Here is a 27,427-nt window from a genome sequence, read left to right on the forward strand (position 1 = left end):
ATTGTTCAATTTTAGTATGGACTCACATTCATACTTCAGAACACAAGAAGTACTCAATGAACATGAAGTTATAAATAAACACTAAGGTGCTTCATAAAACATGGTTAACATAAAAAAGATTAATTTATAACTAATATTAAGATATTTTCTTTCACTTTGAAAGGTAAAGTGGTGGTTGACCAAATATATGTAAAACACGGTTTACTGTATATGATTTTTTAATTACCTTTGTAAACTCTCTGACAGGCTCAGTACTGTTAATGTCTGGCATATCTGAGATGTCACCAAATTTGGGGAAACTCAATGGCAGAGACCTCTGTTATCGCAGTACTTTTATTCCAAATATAAAAATGTGTGTGTGCAAAAGGGGGTTTAGTGTATTGGAAAAAGCACAGCTTTTGGTGTCACAACGATTTACATTTGAATTTCAGTACCACCCTAAATAGCTATGTGATTTCTGGGTAAGTTACTTAAACTATTCTAAGCATTGCTTTTACACCAACATGGGAATAACAGGTTGGATAGGATTAATGCATTGTTTATATTATATAAATGCCTAATACATGGTTTGATACACAGCAGGTGCTCAAGAAATGGTACTTATTAGGAGAATGTCATTTTTTTTGACCATTAGATTGACTATACCAGTTAATGTTGAACAACTACTGACTCACTAGTTTTTATAACTATAACAGGTTTATAAAACCAAACCCCTTACTAGACTGAATGCCAACAAATAAGCACCTTCTCCTTTAACACAAGTATATTTTGCATGACCTTACATGAATTGCTTAGATAAAAGCTTTTTCTCTTCTCTTTTGTTATGTTAAAGTGCAGATGCATTTGAGTCATTTTCTCCTTTTGTTTCATATCCTTAAGATCCAAAGCTTCAAAGACATAATGTCAGCATGCATCGATTTATGACTGAACTCTTGAAGAGACACTGAAGAATTACCTTGTCAATCACCCCAAGGACTCTGAAGGCCTTCAGCTCCTCGGCAGGGCTCCTTAGGTTCCAAGGGGGCCTTGAACTTAGTGATCCTGGAGGCTAATGGAAGATATCAAAGATTATACATCAATCAGGGAGGTGCTTGAAGGAAGACTGCCTGCTGAAGCAAATGTCAGGCCAAAGGAACTAAATTTATCATAAATCAGAGAATGGAAAGATGAAAGGAGGAAGTTTCTATTTGTGTGGAATGTAAAATAAAAAAATAAATCAAAAATGAAGAAAATAAAAATCAAGAAAATAGTCGCAAGTAAATAAGTTGTAACATTGAAAACAAAATTTTCAAAAGAAAAATTAATGAGCTGATATAGTTTCTAGAGCAACAATGCAATTCAGAACTGTACAGCTGTAATGAAACTTTGTAACAAATGGCTAACTGAGCCAACAATCAATCACAGCCTTATATTTACCCAAGAAGGCTCAAGAGTAATTTACAAGGAGGGGACTAAAACAAATGTAACAATAGAGGGAAGGAACATAAGTCATTTTCTCTCATCATAAAACTATAGTCCTTTAATGTTACTTTATAAATATATACTAGGTATGTTAAGAGAGATTGGCAAATTCAAGTTCAATCAGAACTGCCAATAATGGTGAAAAATTAAGAAACTCTGTCATATAACCAATAATTATTAGAACTGAGATTGTGTAAGCCTAGAAAAGAGATGATTTACAGAAGAAAGAAAATATTTTTAAATATTTGAACATCTGTGATGTGGAAAACTTAGTCTGTTCGCCACAAAAAGAAGTCCAAAATAGATCAGTGAATAAGGAAGGGATATTTCAGTACCACATACAATAAAGAATAATCCTAACTTTCCACCCATTGGTCTTAGTTTTTCCCTATCAGTAAAAGTAAAACATTAGACTAGATAAACTTAAAGACATCTCCATTTGGCATTTACAACCAGAAAGCAATGCTTTATTAATCCTTATATTAAAATGGTGATGCTGCAAAGGATGATAGGACACACGAAGCCTTATTATACCCTCAAAGCAGACCTTTTTGTTGTAAAAAAAAATCCGTTAGAATATATAGGAAACATTTATCATCCCCATGAGTAGACAATAAATATCCTGGTTAACCAAATGTCATGATTACCAGAGTTACTGAGTTACATTTTTGATATTTCAAGTCCTACTGCAGCTCAGCATCACTAGACAAGAAGCTCCTTGAGAACAGGAAATATGCTTTATTCGTCTTTATATTCACAGTGCCTAGCATGTTGGTTGGAAGCAAAGAGAAAGAGCAGAAAAGAGAGAAAGGAGGAAGAGAGCAGAGTAACAAGGGAGGTTGCATAGACAAATTAGGTGTCTTTTACAAACGGGGAAAACGGTCACTTTGTGAAATTTCCTAAAAGCAGCAATCCTAATTGCTTTCAAAAATTTTTTTGTTTTTAGGTTTAGTAAGCAAATACTAACTTCAATATGCCTGAAGAGGTGGTATTTAATTTTTTTTAAAAAAGACAACTTTTTATTTTTTAAAGAGACAACTTGAGAATGCTGATGACAGTGGCAACTGGACAGGATGATAATAATCTTTTTTTTTAAGTACATTACTCTTTTTTTATGTTTTTTTTAATTTATTTTATTTTATTTATTTATTTTTGGCCGTGTTGGGTCTTTGTTGCTGCGTGCGGGCTTTCTCTAGTTGCGGCGAGCAGGGGCTACTCTTCATTGCGGTGTGCAAGCTTCTCATTGCTGTGGCTTCTCTTGTTGCCGAGCACAGGCTCCAGGCGTGCGGGCTTCAGTAGTTGTGGCATGCGGGCTCAGCAGTTGTGTCTTGCAAGCTCTAGAGCTCAGGCTCAGTAGTTGTGGTGCACGGGCTTAGTTGCTCTGCAGCATGTGGAATCTTCCTGGACAAGGACTTGAACCCGTGTCATCTGCATTGGCAGGTGGATTCTTAACCACTATGCCATGAGGGAAGCCCAATAATAATCTTTTTAAATCTATTTAATTTCTACTTCTAGGATATGTTTCCAAAAAATTCCTTTTTAATCTCACTTTATTAGGTGCTGAGCTAGATGACATAAAACACAGATACATCTCTGCCTCCCTAAAATCCAAGGGGAATTTTTAAGGATAGAAAAACATTTAGCAGAGTATTTTAGTAGACATATAACAGAAATAGTCTCTTCTCTCTTAATATATTATTTTATCTTCATACCTCACCCTGGCCTGAGTGTAGTACTTACAAGAAGTTATTATAATCCCCATTTTACAGATAAATAAAAGGAAGTTCAGAATGGTTGGGTGTTTACCGTCAGAAAGAGCAGTGAAAGATCCTAGGCTAGACCCCAACTCCTTACTCTATTGCTTGCAGTCCTTCTGCTACACAACACATTCTGATAATTAAGAATTCATCTCCCCCTACTCTATTACCAAGTACGAACAAGAAATGCTTGTGATTTTGGTGAAAGGAATGGTTAGGAAAAGTTATAGGAGGAAAAAGAATACTTTAAGTGATAACTTATCCATTACATTCATCTTTGAAAATATGGCCAAACACGTCCAACATCCCTATCTCCTACTTATCCCTCTTATTCAGTAATGTCATTGGATCTTTCAGTTTCCAAAGAAATTTATCAGTTCACTTTAGCAATCTAAACAGCAAAGACAGCAAACCACAAAATCTCTACTGTGCCTTTCAATAAATTACTGTGTGCCCACTATGTGCACGATAACTGAAAGGGATATAAATCACCAAAAGACACCATCCCAGGACTTCCCTGGTGGTCCAGCAGTTAAGACTCTGCGCTCCCAATGCAGGGGGCTCGGGTTCAATCCCTGGGCAGGGAACTAGATCCCGCATGCTGCAACTAAGAGCCCACATGCCGCAACTGAGAGCCCGCATGTCGCAACTAAAGATCCCGTATGCCGCAACTAAAGATCCCATATGCTGCAACTAAGACATGGCACAGCCAAATAAATAAATATTAAAAAAAAAAAAAGACATGGTCCCTAGCTTCAAGAAGTTTACAACTCACCTGACGAGATAAGCCAAATACATGAAAAGTTAAGTGACAATAAGACATTTTTTAAAAACATAAGACAATAGAGATAAGTCACTAGTTTATCACATGTATGATAACCTGTGGTCTTAGAAAGAAGTGGAATCAAAGGGGATTTTAAATGTTATGTAGGAATTAGGTTAGGAAAGGATATTATACATAGGATTGGGGAAAAAAGAACTCTCTTGGTGGGGAAAAAAAATGTTCAAATTGTAGAACAAAGGAAAATAAAATTGCACTTTTAAGGTTGGTCAGTTTTATTGACTTTAACAGGCCTTGAATGCCAGGGAAAAAAGTCTGGACTATGTTTTCCAGACTCTAGAAAACAAGTTTTTGTATGAGAAGCAACTCAACGAAAACAGTGATTTAGTAAGGTTACTTTTGCAAAGACAGGAATGGTGAAATTGTAATGGGGAAAGACCAAAGGCAAAGTGATCATTCAAGTTCTCTTTCTACTTTAACCATCTATAAAAGTTTAAGATCAGAGAAATGAACAAAGAAAGATCATGAAATAAAACCATCAATAAAAAATCCTGTATTTCTGATATGCAGTGCTTAAATTGGGTAGAATCCCTATAGATCTATTCCTTTTTTAGATGGCAAAAGGAAACATAAATCCACAGAATTTTAAGAAAAGAAAGAGACCGAGATCAAGTCCAACATTTTTTTTTTCAGATGAGAAAACTGAAAAGCAGCAAGGTTAAGCAATTTGTCTAAGATGACAAAACTAGGTAATAGATAAAAAAAGGATTAAATCTTATTTATAAAATAATATAACATTGTTTAGGAAAACTTCAGCCAATGCTATTGGGGCAGGGTGGGGTGGAAATATTTCTAGGCAACATGGCTGATTTCCTTAAAGAAAAAAGTAAAAATTTCACTTATTTGTATTAGCTACTATATCAGAAGATGCCTAGAGAAGCAAGGAGTTCAAAACTTAAATACAGAGGGTGAGGAGAAGGGAAAGGCAAGAATATATGATAATCCAACAACCTTCAAAACCAAAGATGGCAAGTATATATCACTCAACTGCTCAAGCCAATGGCAGACTCTATTAGTCCCACACTCTGTCTTGCAATACAGCCACCACCAGTGGCTAGAGTTAGCACAGCAGTAAAACCTATTTACTATTCCTGTTCAACACTGTCTAAATGGTTAAGTTAACCTTACCTTTGTTTTCATTTTTTGGGTTTTTTAAAGCTGTTGTTTATCCTGCCCAGAGTCTCTTTCACTCGGTATTATTCCCTTTTCTCAATGAGATCTATCTCAGTTCTTACCAATCTGTTAGTGAGGTACTTTTCAAACTTTAACATGCATGCACATCATCTGAGGACTTTGTAAAAATGGAGATTCAGATTCAGTAGTCTTTGGTGGAGCCTAAGATTCTGCATTTCCAAGAAGCTACCAGGTGATGCTGTGCTGCTGGTCCACCAACCACATGTGGAGTAAGGTTAGCTACTCATCCTTAAATAACCTGAGAGTAAGTCAGCATTATTTGGGAGGGAACAAGCAATCAAGGACAAAAGGAAAGCTCTACAAAGAACATATCAAGAATTCCACTCTGAACCACGATAGCCAACTACACTAGTTTCTGAACTTGGCTTCATCTGTAGATTTTTGGCTTTGCCGAGACTTTCACTGGCAACCTATTAACCCTCAATACTCAGTTTCCTAAAAAAAGTCTCTCTTACATCACATTTCAAGCACAACTCTTAACTGCAGTCCTATTACTGATTTGGAATGCCCCTGATTTCTATCTTTGCTTTGCCCATGTTTCACTAAGGGTGACACAACACTCATTTTAAAATATTTGCTAAAGAAGAATTGAGAAATACCAATAATACCAGTAAACAAAATGCACAACAGAGAAATATTTTCAATATTACAGCAACTATACTCAAAATCCACAAAATATTCAGGAAAGCCATACATTCTACAGTTGTCCCTCAGTATACACAGGGGATTGGTTCCAGGATCCCCACGAATACCAAAATCCTCAGATGCTCAAGTCCCTTATTTAAAATGGTGTAGTATTTACATATAACCTACACACATCCTCCCATATACTTTAAATCATTTCTAAACTACTTATAATACCTAATGCAACGTAAATGCTATGTCAATAGTTGACAACAGGTGCCAAATTCAAGTTTTGTTTCTTAGAACTTTCTAGAATTTTTTCTCCCCAAATATTTTCGATCTGCAGTTGGCTTAATCCACAAATGTGGAACCCATGGGTACAGAGGGCCAATTGTATTTTCATTCGTACCTTGTAATTGCAAACAAAAAAAAGTATTCGTGCTTTAAAAACTACACAATCCTTTATGTCCTAAGTTTAGACCATTTACTGTCTTTTTCTAAATTTCACAGATCTTAAGTTTTAAATTCCTAGAGCTAAAAATAACAAATAAGCTATTTCAAGTCTTTTCCAGAGAAACCCCCTCTAATACCAATTCTTAAATCATTCAAAGTCACCAACAATTAAAAAAAAATTAAGGAAAAGAAATCCATCTCCTTTAGTTAAAACTGCACCTTTAGTTCAAATAAAGCTCATTTCCTTTTTTTTCTCAGACTTGCTCCTTCAGTTTCCTCAGAGCCTTTTAGTAATGAAGTAATGAAGAAAAGAAAGAGTAGGAGAGTGCTTTTGCTCCTTTCTTTCCTTTTTTGAAAAGGATATTATCACCAATGACGGGGAAATTCGGCACTTTTTTATTTACCACATAAGAGTCTCAAATAAACTCAATAAAGCAAAAACTTGAACTACCACAGAAAACTCAGGTAAAGTGAGTCATGACCTAGACTGCACCAAAGGGAAAAACAGTAATCAACAAAAAATTTCAAACCCACAAAGGATTCCTTTATTTTCTTATTCAATCAGATGAGAAAGAAGTATTTGCACATGTATTCAAGAAAGGAATAATATCTGCTCTGCACAGAATTTAAGATTTGCTAAGAATCATTTATATCATTCTCTCATTGTGTTGGTTGAAACTATTGCCCAAAGATGGCTAAAGAAGAGAAATAATAAATTCACCAAGCTCATCCAGAACCTCTAGAAGACATTTAAGTTAAATTACAGATAAAAAATAATCAAGCATATCTCTGACCTAAATAAGGGCCAGATTTAAGAGTAAAATACAAAAGTGAAAATAAAAAGAAAATCCTTACCCTAAAAGAAAAACATCTTGCTCTATCAGGAAAAACTCTTCTCTAACCTCCTTGCCTAAGAACTGAAAAAAAATCCTAGCATATCAAATCTGATTCACTAGCTACCCCTTTTTAACCCTTCCTGATACACGTTTCCATTATTCTACATGGCTCTCACAATCCTCTCTAACTTTTGTTTCCTCAATTACATACATATTTTGGGTCCTCAATTATGCTTTAGGGTTTGCAAGAGCAGAGACTGTGTCATATCTTTAATATAACTCCAAAGTATATCTAGTTTGATACTGTATATACGCAGAGTCATAACAGAGGCTTAATGAATTTATATAAACCTAATACAATCAGCTTTCCTATACTAGATCTCTTTTTGTTTTATTTTCATTTGAAGCTATGCTTGAAGGAAAATTCTGACTGATATACTTCATGGTTCCTTTCTCCAAGTCAAAAGCTATACAGCAGGCTTTATATATTTATTTGCCTAATAAATTATTGTTCCATAAAATGACTGTGGGGAACTATAACAGGGGATACATAAATGGAGAGTTTGAATGAGTAAGTATAAGTAGAAGATTCAAAGTTAACATTAATAGAAAGAACAGAATACTGCTGATTTTGACTCCCTAAAACTTTTAGAATATGGTTATCCCTTGAATAATACGGGGTTGGGGTGCCAAACCTCCCCATAGTTGAAAATCCTAATATAACTTATAGTAGCCCTCTGTATCCACAATTCCTCCTGTATCCATGGATTCAACCAACTTCAGACTATGTAGTACTGCAGTATTTACTGCTGAAAGAAATCCACATGTAAGCGAACCCGCACTGTTCAAACCCATGTTGTTCAAGGATCAATTGTATTTATATACAAGATGGATTTAGTAAAAGTTCATAGAGGCGCATCCTATTTAATACATTTATGAGTATCCCCCAAAATGGATGGAGAATATACGCATCAGGATAGCACACAGGGTAGGTTGCCAACTCCACAGAAAATAAGAATCAGATTCAAAGTAATGTTTAGATAAATATTCCATTTAAAAATGATAAAATTCAGGGACTTCCCTGGTGGCGCAGTGGTTAAGAATCCGCCTGCCAATGCAGGGGACATGGGTTCGATCCCTGATGCGGGAAGATGCCACAGAGCAACTAAGCCCGTGCGCCACAACTACTGAGCCCGCGTGCCACAACTACTGAAGCCTGCGCACCTAGAGCCCGTGCTCCGCAACAAGAGAAGACACCGCGAGGAGAAGCCCGCGCACCACAACGAAAAGTAACGCGCACTCACCACAGCTAGAGAAAGCCCATGTGCAGCAACAAAGACACAGCCAAAATAAATAAATAAATAATAAATAAATTTGTTTTTTAAAAAGATAAAACTCAATCCTGCCATTTGCAAAATGAATGGACCTAGAGGGTATTAGGTATTAGGCTAAGTGTCAGGGAAAAACAAATATTGTATGATTCCACTTATATGTGGAATCTAAAAGACAAAACAAATGAATAAACATAACAAAACAGAAACAGACTCATAAATACAGAGAACAGACTGGTGGCTGCCAGAGCAGGAAGAGGGTGTGAGTGAAACAGGTGTGGGAGATTAAGAGGTACAAACTTCCAGTTACAAAGTAAATAAGTCAGCATAAGGAATATAGTCAATAGTATTGTAATAACTTTATATGGTAACACATGATAACTAGACTTATCATGGTGACCATTTTGTAATGTATAAAAATATTGAATCACTATGTTGTACACCTGAAACCAATATAAGTCAATTATACTTCAATAAAAATAAATAGTTTTTAATTTTAAAAATAAAATTCAATAGTGAAACGTTAAAGGAAATAATATAATTGAAACAACGATGAAAGAAAACAGGAAAAGATTAGCAAACAGAATACAGAGAGTCACGGTAATTAACAATCTGAAAATGAGTTTTAGTTGTCCAATGAACCAAGATTAAATAATGGGCTATTTTTAAACTAGAAAATTGAGACATTTTATAATTTTCATAAAGTATAAAAAGCATTTAAAAATGTGGGAAAAGGTATATAAAGCAATATATGAGGGGAGATGAAAAATAGGGCTAATGCTTATTAAGCTAGTCTAAAAAGCTTGGCTTATAGGCTGGTCTTTTTATGAGGTAGGCACTTGAATGTTCACATGTGTATGTACGTGTGCATCCACATATGAGTGATTTTTTTTTAACTCATTTAATCCTAACTACAACCTAGCAAGGAATTACTATTATCCTCATCATTCAGATGTAGAAACTGAAGCTAAGAGGTGGAGTTAAGTATCTTGTCCAATCTTCCATGGCTTCAAGGGACAGAGTTGAGATGTGAACAAGCCTGCCTGCCTCTTAGATCAATTAAGAAAATAAACACTTTCTCCCACCTCTAGAAGGTATAAGTCTTAAATTGCATCAGAAAAAAAAACTTAGTTTCATATAAAGTAAAAAAGAAAAAAACAGAAAAATTTCTTCCAGAAATTTGCCAAATCCAGATGGACATAACATAAAAACAGTAATGATAAACCAAAATGTTTCTAATGTTTTAAACATTCACCTGCTTTCCAGACAAGACTAGGGGTAGCCCCAAATAACCTAAATATCCCTGTTAGAATTATACCTTTATAATTCTAGGTAATCTATAGCTGCTACTTGTAGGACTTATGCTTAAATAATCAGTTTTAGCATGAATCAATAAACGGTGCAGGAATAGTATAAGAATCATAACTTAACTTTAAAATTTTCAAATAAAATTCAGTATAAATTACTGTCATTCTACACATGGTGATATTAGGGATGGAGTAAAGAATAAAGGGCCAAAAAAGAGAAGGAGAAAGTGAGTCCCATTTTATTCCACTTTTGGTGGTTTGCGTTAATGCTTTTCTTCTCACCAACACCTTGTAAGAAAATCACTGATAAAATTCCAAAGACCAAAATGCTCAAACATTCTAGTTAGAAATAAAACTGAGAGACAAAACAGCAAAAATGGCTAAAGAAAATATAAAATGAAACATAAGACATACCTGAGATACATCATCAAGTTGAGGTTTCACATAAAGGCTAGAGAGACTCTCTGCTCGCATGAGATATTCTGCGGTTCTTCTCTTCACAGCTTCTCGACGAGTAGGGCTTGACTCTCCTAAAAGGAAAAAACAGAAGTCAGGACATGTGAAAAATAAATAAACTTTCTTTAATCCAAACTGAGATTAACTTCCTTTTATGCAATTTACCACTTGTTCACATTTCTAACTGAAAAGAAGAGAGAGATCAAAATTGGAACAGACATCAAAGTTATTCATATCAGCAAGGTCTAAAGTTATTCATATCAGCAAGGTCTCTAGATGAATTTCATTTATCTAAATTCTGAAATGCCCCTGTTTAAATATGTATAGAGAACTTGATGTATTTTATAAGAGGAGCCGATATATAAAGAATGTAATGTAAAAAGCTCTGTGGACAAGAGACTAGCCTAGCCCAAACAGTATACGATTGTCCAACTCAACAAATAGGACTAAGTGCAAGAGACATTTACTAAAAGCTGTGACATGGATGTGATATGCTATAAAAGTACCACCAAACTGGAGAATAAAATTATTTAGGGTAACTCTAAATTCACTCTGATTTTTGTAAGCATCAGGGTTTATTCATTAATAACAAATTGTCACCCACCTTACAACTGAAAACAATAATGTGATTTAAATCCTTGTAATATATTATGTGAAAGTGAACAAGGATCATTTACCCTGTCTGGCTCTCAGTTTCCCTAAGGAAAGGGTATTCAAAGTGGCCTCTAAGAACTCAAGATCTCAAAAAGGAGGTGTTATACTCCTGGATCTCTCCTCTCCAGAGTAGGACAATCCTATGCTTTTACCCATTTTATATATATACTCGACTATAATATAACATTTCATTTGAAGAAAGGATTCCATGGCTGAAAGTCAAAAAGTCTGAAACCACTGTACTATATGATGTCTAAGGTTCCTAGCATAAATAATATTCAATACTATTCATGACTCATTTTTATCAAAGCACTTAATACACAGTACTGTTTTTATAATTCACCCTATGCATCTTCTGAATGAAGTTAACCAAAATGTAAGTATCACACAGTGGAAAGTACCCTGGATTATATTCCAGAAACCCTGGTTATCTGAATTCTGGCTCTGTCTCTCGTTAGTCATGTGTCCGATGATAAGTCATCTCAACTCTGTGAACCTCTTCCTCATTCTCTAAAATGGAAATATATACCTCAAATGACTGTAGAGATTAAAGGAGACAACATACATTAAAGGTACTACAACAGAGCCAGTGCTATAGGAAGCAATAAGTTGTAAAGGTTTTCAATCTTGGTTTTTCTCTCAAAAACAAATCCTACATAATAATGTCACCTGGTTTCCTGAATTAGAAGTGAACTGAATTACAATAAAGCAGATATTTTTCCCCAAGAGCAAAATATTTTTCTACAGGTGGAAAAACCTCTTCTTATTTCTGCCTGGAACAACATCTTCTATTTCTTCTGGGAAATGCCCCTTTCTCCTCCCCTTCAAACTCCTCCACCTCTTCCCCCAACCACTACTAACCCTTAACAACATGGTTTGAATGCAAGCTGCTACCTTATTTCACATCTCAGACCCTCTAGTCACTACTTGTCAGCCAAGGGTGAGCCTCCCTGTCACAGCAGGGCCAACCATAGAACCCCATCCTCTTGGCCACAGTTGGAGAAGGGAGAAATTGGCCCAACACAAACTGGACCAATCAGTCCTTCTGTGTTACTGACGCTGGAAGTAAGAGAGTGGGAAGTGCCAGCAGCCATAGTTTCTGCCAAAGCAAAAAAAGAGACACAAATACGAGAGACCAAAAAAGAAAACCTAATGTGACTGGGGTCCCTGATTTCAGATGAACCTACAATCCTGCCATTTGTTCCCTAAAGTAGTAGATTTTGTCACATGTAAACCAAAGAACCCTGAGTGAATACAGACCTCTAAGAAAAGTACAGGGACTTCCCTGGTGGTCCAATGGCTAAGACTCTGCACTCCCAATGCAGGGGGCCCAGGTTCGATCCCTGGTCAGGGAACTAGATCCCACATGCCGCAACTAAGAGTTCGCATGCCTCAACTAAAGATCCCGCATACCACAGCGAAGATCCTGCGTGCCACAACTAAGACCCAGTGCAGCCTAATAAATAAATAAATATTTTTTAAAAAGAAAAGAAAAATTGCAACAAAGTTGGGATTGCAATTTTGCTTAAATACCTTTCCTTTCACAGCTTTTATCTTACAACTCCATCTCTTCTCTCCTTTATGAGTAGTAGTTCACAAATATAACTGGTCTTGGTGAGGGATGGGGATCTCTACTGCCTTTTAACTGTGGAACAATCTATATTTATTAACTCTCCAACTCCTCAAACCTCAAATAAAATGTCAGTATTGCTTCCTGCCTCTGTCCTTAAAATTTACTTAATTTCTAAACCCAAGGTTTTTATTTTTACTTGGTTGAAAAATGGATATAATCTGTGAAAATCACCTAACTATAACATATTTTGAAGATAAAATGTGCCACATAAATAAGAAACATTCACTACTTCAACACACTGCTCATTCTTAGTTTTGAGCTTATTGCTCATAGACTCCAACTGCTACTCCCATTATCATTAGCTCTTCTCATTGCAGGTTATACCTTTCAAGCCCTAATTTAAATCCCCACTTAGAATTTTTGGTTCTTCTTAGGCTCAACTCTAATAGAAACTATGGCAATTTAGGTTTTTTTTCTATTTAGTTCAGTGTCATTAAGCTTTAATAAAACTTCAAATTTTTCTTTTTCAAAAAAATCAACTTGAGGGCTTCCCTGGTGGCGCAGTGGTTGAGAGTCCGCCTGCTGATGCAGGGGACACGGGTTCATGCCCCGGTCCAGGAAGATCCCACATGCCACGGAGCGGCTGGGCCCGTGAGCCATGGCCACTGAGCCTGCACGTCCGGAGCCTGTGCTCCGCAACAGGAGAGGCCACAACAGTGAGAGGCCCACGTACCGCAAAAAAAAAACAAAAACAAAAAAACATATTTTGTAATCAAATTGCTGCTTTTTAAATTTCTGGTATTTCTGTTGCTTTCGAGGCAGTCACCATAGTAACAGAGAAACAAGAACCGGAAGCCAGCAGTTGAAATGGACTCCTGCTGATGATAGGGGTTCCGCTTCCATGGAAACAACAACGAAGTGATGGAAATACTGGAAGGTTTTTTAAATGTAACCTTAAATATACATACTATGTCTCCTTCCTTATCAGCCCCTTAAAAGTAGGTCACAAGCACTGCTGATCAATAGCAGCAGCCAAGGATGAAAACCACCTCTTGCAGATTTCTGCTGCAGGATACTTACTGAGGTTTTTGAGTACCAGAAAGAAAAGATTCATCTATCGATTTCCAGAATAATTCCAAGTAGTCAACTTATTCATAAATATGACTTTAAACAGATTTTACTTGATCAAAATTTTTGACTCTAACCTTCTTAATTTCTTAATCTTCATTTTAAGACACACACGCAGCATATAATGATTATTTTTCAAGGAAACTAGGTTACCTGGAATTCAACTTTTAATCCCATATTAGGTCATGTGGCTATTATTTCTTCAGTAATATATCTAGGGAGACACTTAATAAATGCTTTTAAAAATGGATACGTATTTAACATTCTACCTAGGGGCTTCCCTGGCGGTCCAGTGGTTAAGACTTTGCCTTCCAATGCAGGGGGTGTAGATTCAATCCCTGGTCGGGAAGCTAAGATCCCACATGCCTCGGGGCCAAAAGCCAAAACATAAAACAGAGGCAATATCGTAACAAACTCAATAAAGACTTTAAAAATGGTCCACATCAAAAAATCTTTTAAAAAAATAAAAATTCTACCTGAAGATAAACCAATACCTTCAATAAGTTCTCTACATTTCTGTTAATCATTCAGACAGATCAAGAATTTCCACTGTGCTTTGGCATTCAAAAGAGAAAAACTGCTTCCATTATTTATTTACTAACCTTTATGTCAAAAAGTTGTGGTGTACCATAAAAGATGTCTTATCTTTATATAGCGTGTCAACCCATATTTCTTTACCTCAGATCAAGAGAAAGAATAGAATTAGGGTGATTATAAAGTGTGATTCATGAAAGAAGAGAGTGTAGCTGAATAGAAATGAGCAATTTCAAAGTTGTCATTGAAAATTTTTAAAAACTGCTATCCAGCAGTCCAGAGCACCAACCCTGACTCAATTTACTAAGAGAAGTTATTATAGAAGGCACAATCTATAGATAATAGAATTGTGAAATTCTAATTTACCCAAGAGACCATCACCATTTGGTACTCCTTCACTATATCTAATTCATTTAATATATTACCTTCCTTTTATAACTAAGGAAATTGAGGCTCAGGGATGTGAAATGCCTTTCTCAGTCACAAAGTTAAATAAGAGCCTAAACCTAAACCAGATCTTATGCTACCACACTTCAGGTAACTGAATTTGAATTAGATTATTCTACTGTTACTGAGTAGAGCAAGAAAAACTACAGAGCACAGGACAAGTACAAGCAAGTATGGGAACAAAGATGAAGAGAAAATAAAGGTAAGGAGTTGAGGCAGGAGCCTATCAGACAAGATAAAGTAGAATCAGAGAGAAGGAAAGACTGAAGAAGATAGACAAGCACACGAGAAAATCAGAGCTATAAAGAGGTACAAATTTCACACTATGTAAAAGAGAATGGGCCTCTCTGAGAAAAAGTGGGCTCTCAAACATCCTTGTAACCCAAGGATTTCCTTGGAAAACAAAGGTCCTTATTCATTTACCAATTTAAAAAAAAAAAAAAAAGGCATTTTTACTCACAGAAATAATGAAAATCAGTTTCACGAACTAGAATAAAAAGTTAATTCTTCCAATTCTGTTATTCTATCCTTAGTCACTAAAAAGAATATAGCTACTGCCTCATCATTGATTCAACAAAAGAAAAGCAATGTTAAAGGAAGAACTGGGTACGTCAGACTTCTTGAAAGCCAGTATTTCTACATTTGTACTTTATGGGAAATTTTAAGGGATTTTCAAGAGTATTTTGACCATACTTGATTGTCTCCACATGCACAGAATTTAATCCCCATATAAGACTCTACTTAGTCACATCTTATATTCCTATCTCTACCCCCACATTCTCCAGTAGGCCCTACTGGAGGCTCTATCACTTTACTCTTGGTCAAGCATGCTTGGTTTTCATTCAGATTTATCACATTAGGAAGAACATCCAAATCAACCTGGGTTTGCTGGGATAAGTTTTTGTTTGTTGGTGCTTCCTTTTTTTTTTTTTAAACAACTTCAGTCACATAAAAGAATATATGCCTGTTTGAGATGGCCTTGGTGGTTAGAGTTTTTTTTTAAGTGCTGATTTATTATATTCAATGGGTTTTTTGTTCTTTTCAGGTAAAGCCTACCATTTCTGACTTATGCTAAGTGTTCTGACAACAAAAGGCAACCTTGAGAAAAACTGTAATTTACGGTTCTACACATCACCCACAAATCTAGAGCCATCAGCCTTTCCGTGAATAACAAACCTGGTCAGGCAGGGAATCTGCTTCCTATTTGCATTTAACCAACCCCCTATTAATGTTTTAAGTGTTATGTGAAATCAGAAGTTCAAAGAGGCACCAGAGAATAGTAAAAGCAATAGTCACGATAACAGTTGTGCCCAGGCACTGCCTCAACTATAATTGCTTTCAATGTTGTTTACGCAGTTTTTCTGCCATTAAAAAAAGAAACAGGGCTTCCCTGGTGGCGCAGTGGTTGAGAGTCCACCTGCCGATGCAGGGGACACGGGTTCGTGCCCCGGTCCGGCAAGATCCCACATACCGCAGAGCAGCTGGGCCCATGAGCCATGGCCGCTGAGCCTGCGCGTCCGGAGCCTGTGCTCCGCAACGGGAGAGGCCACAACAGTGAAAGGCCCACGTACCGCAAAAAAAAAAGGAACAAACAGCCCAAAATGGAGCCACTAAGCCCATGTCACCAAACTTTAGAATACCTAACTTAATCGCAGTTTCAACCTTCCCCAGGACTGGAATCTTAACTAGTCAGTTTGGAACTTCCTCGTCAGCACCAGGGAGGTAACCAGCCATTTAACGTTTTTGTCTCCCAAAGGAAGGTGTATTGCTCAAAATAATCTTTTTTTGTTTATGACTTTCTTGTCCCATCCCCTCTTTGGCTTTAAAGACCTTTCCTCTTCTGGAGCTCCGTGGAGCTCCTTTCTACTTGCTAGATGGGATGCTGCCCGGTTCAGGAATCAATAAAGTCAATTAGATCTTCAAATTTACTCAGCTGGATTTTGTCTTTTAACAGATATGGTGTCAGTGTCAGGGTCCAAAGTGAACAAACTTCTGATGGCATTCGAGGACAAGAAAGACAGGTGTGGTATCTGTGAACCCCTTTTTGCATTCACTGTCTTTCTTTCAGCGGTAAGTTTCTCTCAATTCTGAGCTCCTTTCTCTTTGCATCAAGCTTCAGATATAACTGGCTTTCCTTTACAGAGCAAGACAGCTTGAGCTGGTGGACAGTTCTGCCCGGAACCCAGGTCCCTAGCTTTATCATGGACTGCAATTCCCAGGTTTTTGAGTGGAATCCCCAGCCCTTAATTCTGTTCCAGGATCCACTTAGGTACTGTTAGTGGCAATATGCAGTTTCCTATTTATGTGGGGCCCCCAGTCCACAGCCCACATTTGTTGAGATCTGTTGGTTCAATGCTTTCCCCAGTCCAAGGTCCCACATCCCACATTGGGGAACTGGTATGGTACACACAGGGCCTCTTCTTGGTTAGGACTCAGTATATACTAAGGTACACATTTTTTTGCCTTACTTTATACAGATAAAGGCTAAATGCTAATAGGAATCTCAGAAGTCAAAACAGCCTCAAAATTGATGCATAAGGGTTGAGCATTTAAGATCTGTTAGAATACCCACCACCTAAGTCAAAGACTCCCAAGTTAGGATAAGTTGGTCACAGAATGGGTTGCTGACACTCAGTCACTTGCCAACCTTAAGAAAATTTCCACGCATAGAGGTCCACTGTAAAACACCACATAATCCCCAACCCTATGACACGCTCCTCTTAGGTATTAGTTTGGCTCCAAGAGACCCAAAGGCCTAGCTAAAAAAATAAAAACAATAATGGGATTCTTAAAATCCAAAGAGTTAAGCACACCCTTCTGGCATACCTGCTTATTTTATGTCTAACAACTACAATCCTGGAAACTGTAGATGTCTACAAAAATGGCAAAATATTACTAAAAACAACCCAGAATTACAGTGGCCATTATGGGGAACATTCCAATTAGACAAGATCATTCACTTAAGAAGTGCACTTAAAAGTAAGAGTTCCCCAATTAAACAAACAGAATAGGATACATATTTTAACTGGTATGCAGTAGCTTCCAAAGGCTTCAAAATGCCAAAAGAACTTTATTGAAAGTTTCATTACAAAAAGGTAACAAAAAATTAAAGACACAAGAGGTACCTAAAACAAAGGAGTATAAGACAGACACAGAACTTCCCTGGTGGTGCAGTGATTAAGAATCTGCCTGCCAATGCAGGGGACAAGGATTCGAGCCCTGGTCCGGGAAGATCCCACATGCCACGGAGCAACTAAACCAGTGTGCCGCAACTACTGAGCCTGCACTCTAAAGCCTGCGAGCCACAACTACTGAGCCTGCGTGCCACAACTACTGAAGCTCACGCGCCTAGAGCCCCTGCTCCGCAACAAGAGAAGCCACCACAATGAGAAGCCCGCGCACCACAATGAAGAGTAGCCCCCGCTCACTGCAACTAGAGAAAGCCCGTGTGTGGCAACGAAGACCCAACACGGCCAAAAATAAATAAATAATAAATAAATAAATGTATTAAAAAAAAAAAAGACAGACACAACTCCTACTGCCCCCTCTGTCTTCCTTTATTAAGTACTCATTCTAGTAATCTTCTGTTTGAATTGTCCTTCCACTCTGAAGAGACTACAAGGCCATAAACAAAAGTCCGTCAAGTTAATGGCCATACAGGAACCCCTATGCCTTTGAAAGAAAGACCCTGTAAGGATCTCTCTCAGAGGTAATGAGACTGAGGATTTTCTGGTAAATTGCTACATCATTCCCTTAAACAACTAAGGGGAAACGGAAATTAAAAATTAATTTAAAACCTTGCCAAATTCTGGTAAATATCAGAGATACATTCTCCACTTAAACCCCACTCAGACCTTGCAGGTGGGATCCTGGAAAAACTGGCAGAAGCCAGTTGAGGGTGAGAATTATCACCAGAGTCAATTCTGGATCTCTGTCTGTAGTACCCAATAAAGAGAAAAATAAAGTACCTTTTGCACCCAATTAGGGGATACCTCTTAAGTCCAAGGGGTTCGTCAATACTGCCAGAAATATTTACTGTTTATCTAAGCTGAAAATTGACAAGATTTTTTTTTTAATTTTAAGTAGCTCTGTGGTCAAAAGTTGGCCAAACTGGAAGCTAATATACGGAGTCTGCTAATAACTGTTTTTTAAGGCCTTCTCCCCTAAACTAAAATAATGTTCCCAGCAGGAAAGAAAAAACTTCTAAAGCCCTTATAAAAGGACTTACGGGTGGATCAACCTATGATGTCATTTAAATAACAACCCAATTCCTTGTGTAACTGAGAGCAACTGTCCTTATCTTACAAATCTTTGCAAAACTAGAAATGCAGCTCTAGAGGCAGTCCAAAATTCACCTATTCCTTTTTCCAATCCCCAAACCTCCTCTATTTATCTTAAAAGACTTGTAACTTGCATTCTTTTCTTGTGCCTTTGAGATGTAAATATTAAAGTACAAACTTCAGAGAGGTAGTTCTTATCAGTTAAAAAAAAAAAAAAGAGGGGGAAGGGGGACAGAGGGTAGGTCACTTGGAACTTGAGCAATTGAGAAATCCCAAGTGTACAGAAGCTATGAGGTCCCTGTTCGCATCTGTCTACACGTTCACATGTGCCTATATACATGTGTTACAGATATATTTTCTTCCTCTGGATAGTATTGCCAATATTAACTTATAGAAGAGCTCTGGGGCTTCCCTGGTGGCGCAGTGGTTGAGAGTCCACCTGCCGATGCAGGAGACACGGGTTCGTGCCCCGGTCTGGGAAGATCCCACATGCTGCGGAGCAGCTGGGCCCGTGAGCCATGGCCGCTGAGCCTGCGCGTCCGGAGCCTGTGCTCCACAACGGGAGAGGCCACAACAGTGAGAGGCCCGCGTACCGTAAAAAAAAAAAAAAAGAAGAGCTCTATTTAACTGGCTTACAAAAAAAATTAAGTGCTTATATAAATCATGTATTCATAAAATTCTTAAAAATATAAGAAAAATTAACCCAATGGTTTTGAGGTTCACTCGATCTGAGATAATCTTTAGTAAGTAAAAGCTCATTTTAAGTTTATTGATTTAATTAAAACAGACACATCTTTAAAGTTATCATAATAAAAATAATGTTGATATACACCTTTTATTCAGCCTAGGCTAACTAAAGATCAAATAAGTTCATGTTATCTCTTATAAAATTTGTCAGCAAGAAAAATGGCTTGGGATGAAGACTGACATTGTCTAATGTCTCATGAAGTTTTTGTGGGCAGTCTAAACATAATTGTTAAAAACAAGTAAACGAAATAGATGTCAGTAGGATAAAAAGTTTTTAGGTGAACTTTCCAATAGTTTCTCCAAATCTTTTTGGTAACCTGAAATTTTGTTAACTTAAATTAAAGGACAGTCATTAAGTATCTAGATCACTTCCAAACAAGGTAAAGTACTGAAAGATTAATTACTGAACATAGGTTTATCTAATTTTTGCTTCTTTTTACAGAGAAATTCAAGGCATTTTGGGTCTATTAATAAGCATGTTTTATGCCACACTGAGAAACTGTCTATGAGAAAACACATTTCTAGAAATTATAAGAAGTATTTATGAATCTGCCAATCCACAGAATGTTAATGTAAAAGATAGTTCATAATTGCTTACTTCCCAGTTTTCACTAGAAATTAAAGGTTTCTAAGGGTTAAAAATTCTCATGTAGGTAATTAAAACTATTAGAAATAATAAGGAAAAGGAATTTTATGTGTGATCAGGACTGGCTAAGATTAGAATGAATTTGATTAAGTTTCAATACCAAAAGTAAGCTGGTGTAAAATTAGAATTTGAGTTTCTCCCTATTAAAAGGGACAAAGTGTTCTTGGACTACTGGTCTGCTTTTAATAGTAAGAGATTATAAAAGGTTTTCCTTTACCTTTTGAACAATCTGCCAGGGCCAGGGAGGAGGTGGGGGACACAAAGATCTTGTGTCCTGTCAAAATCATCACCTATGTTCCCTGTTGTCTTTATCGGGTCTTTGATTTCTTAAACCTAGTCCTCTGGATATTAAAGAAAGTAAGTTTTGCTCAGAACTATGTAACCTATATTTGCCTGTAAAGTCTTTGTCACTTTGGTTCAATACATAAGCGTTGTTTCGTAGTGTCCTATGACCCTATTTGACCAAGTGTTTTTAAACCGCTTGATATTTTTTACAAAATTCCCAAAAATCAAATTCTGAAAGAAGTCTTTCTGACCTCTAACGTTGGGATTTTTCCAGAGGGCCCCTGGCATATCTCAAAAGATTTGCTCTCTCTTCTCATAAAAAGATAGATGTTAAACTAATTAGACTTATTTGATATGTTAAATTACATGTGAAGCATTGAGAAATAAAAATACTAGGCCTTCTTTATGTTCTATTTATATAGGTATATAAGTATTCTAAAAATTATATGAAGTTCCTAGAAATCTGATATATGTTAATATCTGACAGTTAAAATAAAACATTATAATACATATAATGACATTATAATAACACAATAATAAATCTGATAATGTTATCAGTCATAATTCTAGTTATTGTCTTGGAGTGTTGCGTGTCACAGAAATAACCAAATTCCCTTGTCAACTGCGCTGTAATGAACTCTAGTCAGATCTTTAACCACGGGCATTTTAAGTCTTTTGACATTTACAGACAGTTATTGTTTTACTCTGATGCTTTTGCTAAAGCGTTCCTACAAAAGTGTTTCTTTTTTCAGAGAAATTTCTAGAAAGGATTCTGACAAGTACTCTAGGATACTAGTTTCTGGTAACTTTCAGATAATAACACCAACTGGTTAAGAATTTATAGAACTCTAAGGAAAAACTGGATTCATAAAACTGCTAACAAAAGATGAAGATCAAGAACTAATTACAGTGTAAAGCAACTATACTCCAATAAAAATTAATTTAAAAAAAGAAATAATTACATAGAACTGAATGAACTGATGAAGATGATTATAATTTTTTATGACTTTTTGTTTAAAACATTGCTTGTTCTTTTGTTTTTCCAGGTTTAAGGAAATCCTTTTATCTCTCCTTTTAACGCTATCAGCAATTTGGTAACATACATTTATTTGTGAACTAAAGTGGAACATTTACTTTTTCTCTCTACTTGATCCCACCAAAATTCAGAAACTCCTGAGTATTCTCTTCATGGCAATAAAGTTCATTATTTGCATAAGTTCAATAAGAATCTGTTCTCACTGTAACAGAACACAATTGGAAACACTGGCTATATTACCAAGACTTTAACTAGAATGTCATATTTGACAGAAATGTGTATACACTCAGATATGACCAGACAGCTTTAAGGAACTGCTTGGAAAAATTGGCCTGGTGCCTTACTTACAGGGTTACCGTCAGACTTACCAGTTGAGTATGGAAGGTTATACTTGCTGACAGGCCCAGGAACCTTGAAAAGAGAGGACTTCACTCAAACTGTAGGTATTGCAGGTAAAATCTAGTGATGATGCTTGGATTGGCTTCCTAGCCTCAAAGGCTTTTAAGAGTTCAATCTGAGATCCCTCATGAAAAGTTCCACCAAAGCAGTCTTAAAAAGAACTTATACAATCAATCACTATTCTTGCTGCACTTATGAAAATAATCAGGCCAAGTCTAATGCAAACTGATTAGTTTTACTGTAATTATCCTTTAAAAAAAGAAGTGGGGGGCTTCCCTGGTGGCGCAGTGGTTGAGAGTCCGCCTGCCGATGCAGGGGACGCGGGTTCGTGCCCCGGTCCGGGAGGATCCCACATGCCGCGGAGTGGCTGGCCCGTGACCCATGGCTGCTGAGCCTGCGCGTCCGGAGCCTGTGCTCCGCAGCGGGAGAGGCCACAGCAGTGAGAGGTCTGCATAGCGCCAAAAAAAAAAAAAAGAAGTGGGGATAACTGCAGGGAGAAAAATTATGTTTGCACCTTTGTCTATTTTAGAGTAACCCTGTTAACTGGCTTTGAGGTTTCGTTATACACCTATAAACTGAACTAGATCCTAAATTCTTCTAGTTTCCTCAAATATCTGGCTACAACTCTCCAAACTAACATTTCTAATTTTCTCCCACCTTTCTAATTTAAAGTCACTAAAGCCTTTGTTTTAAAGGCTGCCATTGAATCTCCTATAAGAGACTACCAGGGACTATAACCAGGTCCTCTTCCCTGCCCAGATGGCAGGGAAGTCAAACTTCAGAGACTTGAGCCTTGGATATATGTCTCACAACTGAAGAAGGCTCCACCTGACCTCTGGTCCTGTACAGACAGTAAGGACCTCTGAACCAAATTGTCAAGGAAGAGAAGTAGCTGACATCAAGGTAGATTGCTTCTGCCCATGATGCTGGATCAAGACTTCATACTTTAACAAACATGAAACCCTTTATTCTTGTCTTTCTTTCATTTACTCTGGAATTAGCCTGGAAAAACATTTCCATATCTCCCAGTCCAATGCTAAGCAGAGTAACATCTCAGACTGCTGGATTTGTCACAAAAGATTCCGACCTATCCATGATACTAGAGATCTCCTGGTCCTCCCTGTGACCAATTTTTCTTCTATTCCCAATGTCACTGGAAACTATGATCAACACCCCACTCACCCCCTCTTAGTAAGAAGTGTCTTACCAAGTTCAACTCTTGTGGCCAGAACATGAAATACCATTTTTTACCTTTCTCCAATTATAACTGTACTTCCCCAATGAGACATAATTACCTACATAACTTAGGTCATTTGCCCCCCCACATTCCCATGATTATCTAGATCAGATCTGTCCCCACTCACTAAGAGATCTCACCAGCAGCACCCATCTTTGCAAGGTGGGTGACTCTTTATTTCAGGCTAAAAGATTTTCCTTCCGTATGCACTGAAATCCTAACTGACCTCTGGCTTGAACGGTAAACACAGCAATCCCTGTGAATGGTCCATTATCAGCATCTCTTTAACGGGAATGGTTTGTGCCCCAATAGGCTTTGTCTTTGTTTGTGGTGGTTATCATTCTCCTCGGACATATGCGTGCCTAGATGGCTAGCGTACAACTGTGCAATGCCTCTTAGATTACCCAACTGTACCCCTAACTTTCCACAAATGAACTAGTCACCTCATTGGTCAACTCCCATGGATTTACATCAGAAAGTTAGAAAAGACCTACCAGGAGATGTTCATGACTCAGAATTCACTTCCTTTGGCAAGGCCATGCTTCCCTAGTCAAAAGTAAATGTAATTGAGAATGTGATTTAAAATTTTTCCTTAATTCTTGAAGATATTGTTATCTGCTACTGAAACAACAGCTGCCCCCCAAAAATCCTTAGACTCTCTGGCCAAAATTTTTCCTCATAATAGTATAGCCCTTAATTATCTTTTAGCTGAGCAGGGAGGTGTCTGTGCTGTGGTCAACACCACTTGCTATGCCTGGATCAACACTTCTGGGGAAGCTGAAACTCAATTCCATAAAATCACTGAGCAGGCCACTTGGTTAAAAAGTTGACTCCTTCAGCAGGGTTGTTCTTTGACTTATTTGATTTTGATTGGTTTGGATCTTGGGACCATGGCTCCAAAATGCACCCCAAACATTGAGAATTATCCTGCTTTTTTATAATCATAATAATCTTTAAACTTTGATCACGTTTCTCAGTTAAGCTAAGAGTTTGATCAAAAGGGGAGAATTTAAAAAAAAAAAAAAAAAAGAAAAAGAAACAACAGGTCCAAAATGGAGTCACTTGTGCTAAGCCCATGTCACCAAACCAAGACTTAATACCTAGTCTAACTGTAATTTCAACCATTCCCAGGATTGGAATCTTAACCAATCAATCTGGAATTTCTCAGTCAGGATCAGTGAGATAATATGCATGATAAACCCTTTTGACCCCAAAGGAAGGTGACCTTGCTCAAAATAATCCTTATTTTTATTTATGACTTCCTTTTCCCACCCGCTTTCTGCCTTTAAAAACATCTCCTTTTCTGGAGCTCCTTAGAGCTCCCTGCTACTTGCTAGATAGGATGCTGCCCAATTCATGAATCCATTAATAATGCCAATTAGATCTTCAAATTTACTCACTTGAATTTTGTTTTTTAACACTGCTATCAGTAATACTGTGTGAAAACTAACACATCGTTAGACCATAGGGTGTTAAATGCCTACAGAGATAGCCTTCTCTTAGATTCAACAATTTCTTTCTGCTCCCTAACCTATTTTTGTTTTGCATTTTTAAAGGGGAGAACCCAAAAGACCAATCATTCAATTCCTTCAAAACAACACTGCTTGCACAGTCTCTTTCTGACAATAAACTCTTCTAAGTAAGGAAGTAAATAAATAAACAATCCCTTAAATGTTCCTTATGATGATGATGATAATAATCCCCTAAGTGTCCCTTATGTTCTAATCAAATGGCTTCTAAAAGATTAAGATAAAAAGATTAAAAGGAGCTAGAGACATATTGAAGGAAAAAGGAATAAAGAATTAAAACCAAAAAGCTAAATTTTGTCTTATAAGATGGAATAAAAATAAGATAGGGGAAAATCTGGAAAGGAAACTCCACATAAACTTACAGTTTTTTATCTGCCACACAGGTAAATATGGAAAGTCCCCCAAACCATACAAAAGCTTTTGCTCATTTTTCACTAGCTATAAGAGACATCTTAAGAGAAGCAGCAAATCTATGGAAGACTCAGTTCAACAATTGTTTTCTTGATGTCATGATATGGAATCACATTTCCTTTGAGAGGATGTAGAAATGATCAACAGAAATACTGATTATAAGCAGTTAATTCTTCTCAATTCTGTAAGTTTCATAGACTCCATTAATGCGTCCCCACCTTAAAAACTAAATTGCCTTAGTGTATACTAGAATTAGAAAAGACTCCATCCCATCTTTCTTCAGACTGATTTAAGGTGAAAATTACATATCACCACATTTAAACAATTCAAAGTATGTGTCAAGCACTACCCCCCGAGTATATCACATGTGAAGCCCATTTCAAGATAAGAAAAATCCTCCCAGCAACTGGCTTTCTTTAAGTAAGGCACAAGAGTGAAAAAGTTCTCCATACCACTTACTCCTGCCTCTCCTACCCCTTTCAGAAGGAAGGAAAGATGTCTAACAGTTACTGAACATCTATTATGTTTCAGACACATAGTCATCTCAATGTTTATGGTCATTTCAATGTTGTCATAGGACATTACATATAGAAGACTATCAATAAGATTTTGTTAAACAAATGAATGAAAAAGTAAATGAATGATCTTGCACCAATATTACACAGTCTGATTACAATACCTTCACACCTAGAGATGATTCAATTATCTCCTTCTATAACTTAGTGCCTTTCATAATAGTCACATAAAATACATGTCAGAAAATGTGTATAATTATTGTCTTTATCATCTGTGCAGGTGAAATGCATAAAAAAGGAATATAGCATAGAAGTGGCATGGCTGGACTAAAAAGAGAATCTATATTTGGTTTAATTTTATGAAAAATTATCATTACAGTATCCGTGAGGAAAATACAACACAGATATTCTAAGTAATTATAAATCATTGTGTAAAATAAAATGAAGCCTATGAGCTCTATCGTTTGACAATTACAATTTTGGAAAATGTGTGTCTTAACAGTTTGTAAAAGTATGACACAATGATCTGGTTATTTTTCAAATGAAACACACTTTGAGACCACTAAGAGAAATACAGTATAATCGTCTGAGAAAAAGCAGATTTACATTTTTAATACTTCCTAAAAGAGAATAAATAAGCTGAACTTCCATGCAATTTATAACTAGCTCAATGTTTAATTAAGATATAGCTTAAGGTGTAAATTATGTAAAAGTATGTAACTCAAGTAAAAACAAAATAATGATTAAATCCTTGCCCAAGTGCCTAATGACCTACCAGCACTGAAATAGCAGTCGTTTTTCACTTAGGGTATTTTAGTTTTGTTTGGATTATTTTAAAATACTCGTAGATATCTACATTTCTTCTGATCAGAATCAAGGTTTTTTTCAGTAGTCGCAGGGATTAAACCAACCCTCTCATTTTATGTTTTTAAACTGTGTTGCTAAAGATATTAAAATGTGGTGATACTGATGACAGAGACCATCTAATAAAAAACAAAAAAAAACCCTCGAGAATCCTCATCTCTGCTTTTGCTATAGAGCAGCTGTGCCTCACACAGATTCACATGAATGAAAATATTTAGATGAGAAACCACCCACTTAGTTTATTTTCCGTATGACTTTCCTGTAATTATTTTGTAAACTGTTCACACAACAATACATAAAAACATCTGCAAAAACAGGTAATTAATGTGTCAAGCCAAACTAATGCATTTTTTATGGTGTCCATGCTTCGTCAACTGTAATTATAACTCTTTTTTAAGCAAATGATGATGTGTTTGTTGCAATGTGCAAGTGGTTATTTTAGATGCTTTGTTTACTCTTCATACAATCTGAATATAAAACTCCACAGCTACTTTACCCCACATCAATGCCTTACCTAGCTTTTTGCAGAAGCAGGAAAGTGGTTCTCTTTTCCAGGCTATAATTTCCAGTGAACACTTTTGTCATTAAAACATGAAACTCTCAACATAAAAGTCGACACCAAAATAGCCAACAATTCAAGAAACACATGCCAGCAGATGATTCATCCAGACTTTCTTCCTTCAGCTGTAACCATGTGGGAAGGCAGCACTCTATGCCCATCGGATGCAGTACGCTGAGCCTCCTGATCATCAGAGCTTCAGAAGGTTCATTATTTTTTGAATGTATGATATTCTTTCCATCTAGACCATCAAACACATGTATCTTTGACATGAGACCAACAAATGAAGAATCAAAACCTGCCCAAAGCATACTGCTTCATAT

The 27,427-nt window shown here is 36.7% G+C and overlaps 1 protein-coding gene and 1 non-coding gene across 4 annotated transcripts in view; one reads left to right on the forward strand and one right to left on the reverse strand.

The window, feature by feature from the left end:
• The window catches only part of RPS6KC1 (ribosomal protein S6 kinase C1), a 209,075-nt gene that overhangs the window by 74,931 nt on the left and 106,717 nt on the right, over positions 1-27,427 (reverse strand). For all 3 annotated transcript variants that reach the window (XM_024751108.1, XM_024751107.1, XM_024751106.1), the window contains 2 exons: positions 10,219-10,334; positions 956-1,048 (listed from right to left, as the gene is read on the reverse strand). In XM_024751108.1, coding sequence (XP_024606876.1) covers positions 956-1,048; positions 10,219-10,334 — 209 coding nt within the window. The remainder of the gene's footprint in view (positions 1-955; positions 1,049-10,218; positions 10,335-27,427) is intronic.
• Positions 12,197-12,269, forward strand: TRNAG-CCC (transfer RNA glycine (anticodon CCC)). The gene has a single exon. It is a non-coding gene; the product is annotated as a tRNA-Gly (tRNA).

Source organism: Neophocaena asiaeorientalis, unplaced genomic scaffold (assembly GCF_003031525.2).
Source record: "Neophocaena asiaeorientalis asiaeorientalis breed wild unplaced genomic scaffold, Neophocaena_asiaeorientalis_V1.1 scaffold67, whole genome shotgun sequence".
Taxonomy (NCBI): domain Eukaryota; kingdom Metazoa; phylum Chordata; class Mammalia; order Artiodactyla; family Phocoenidae; genus Neophocaena; species Neophocaena asiaeorientalis.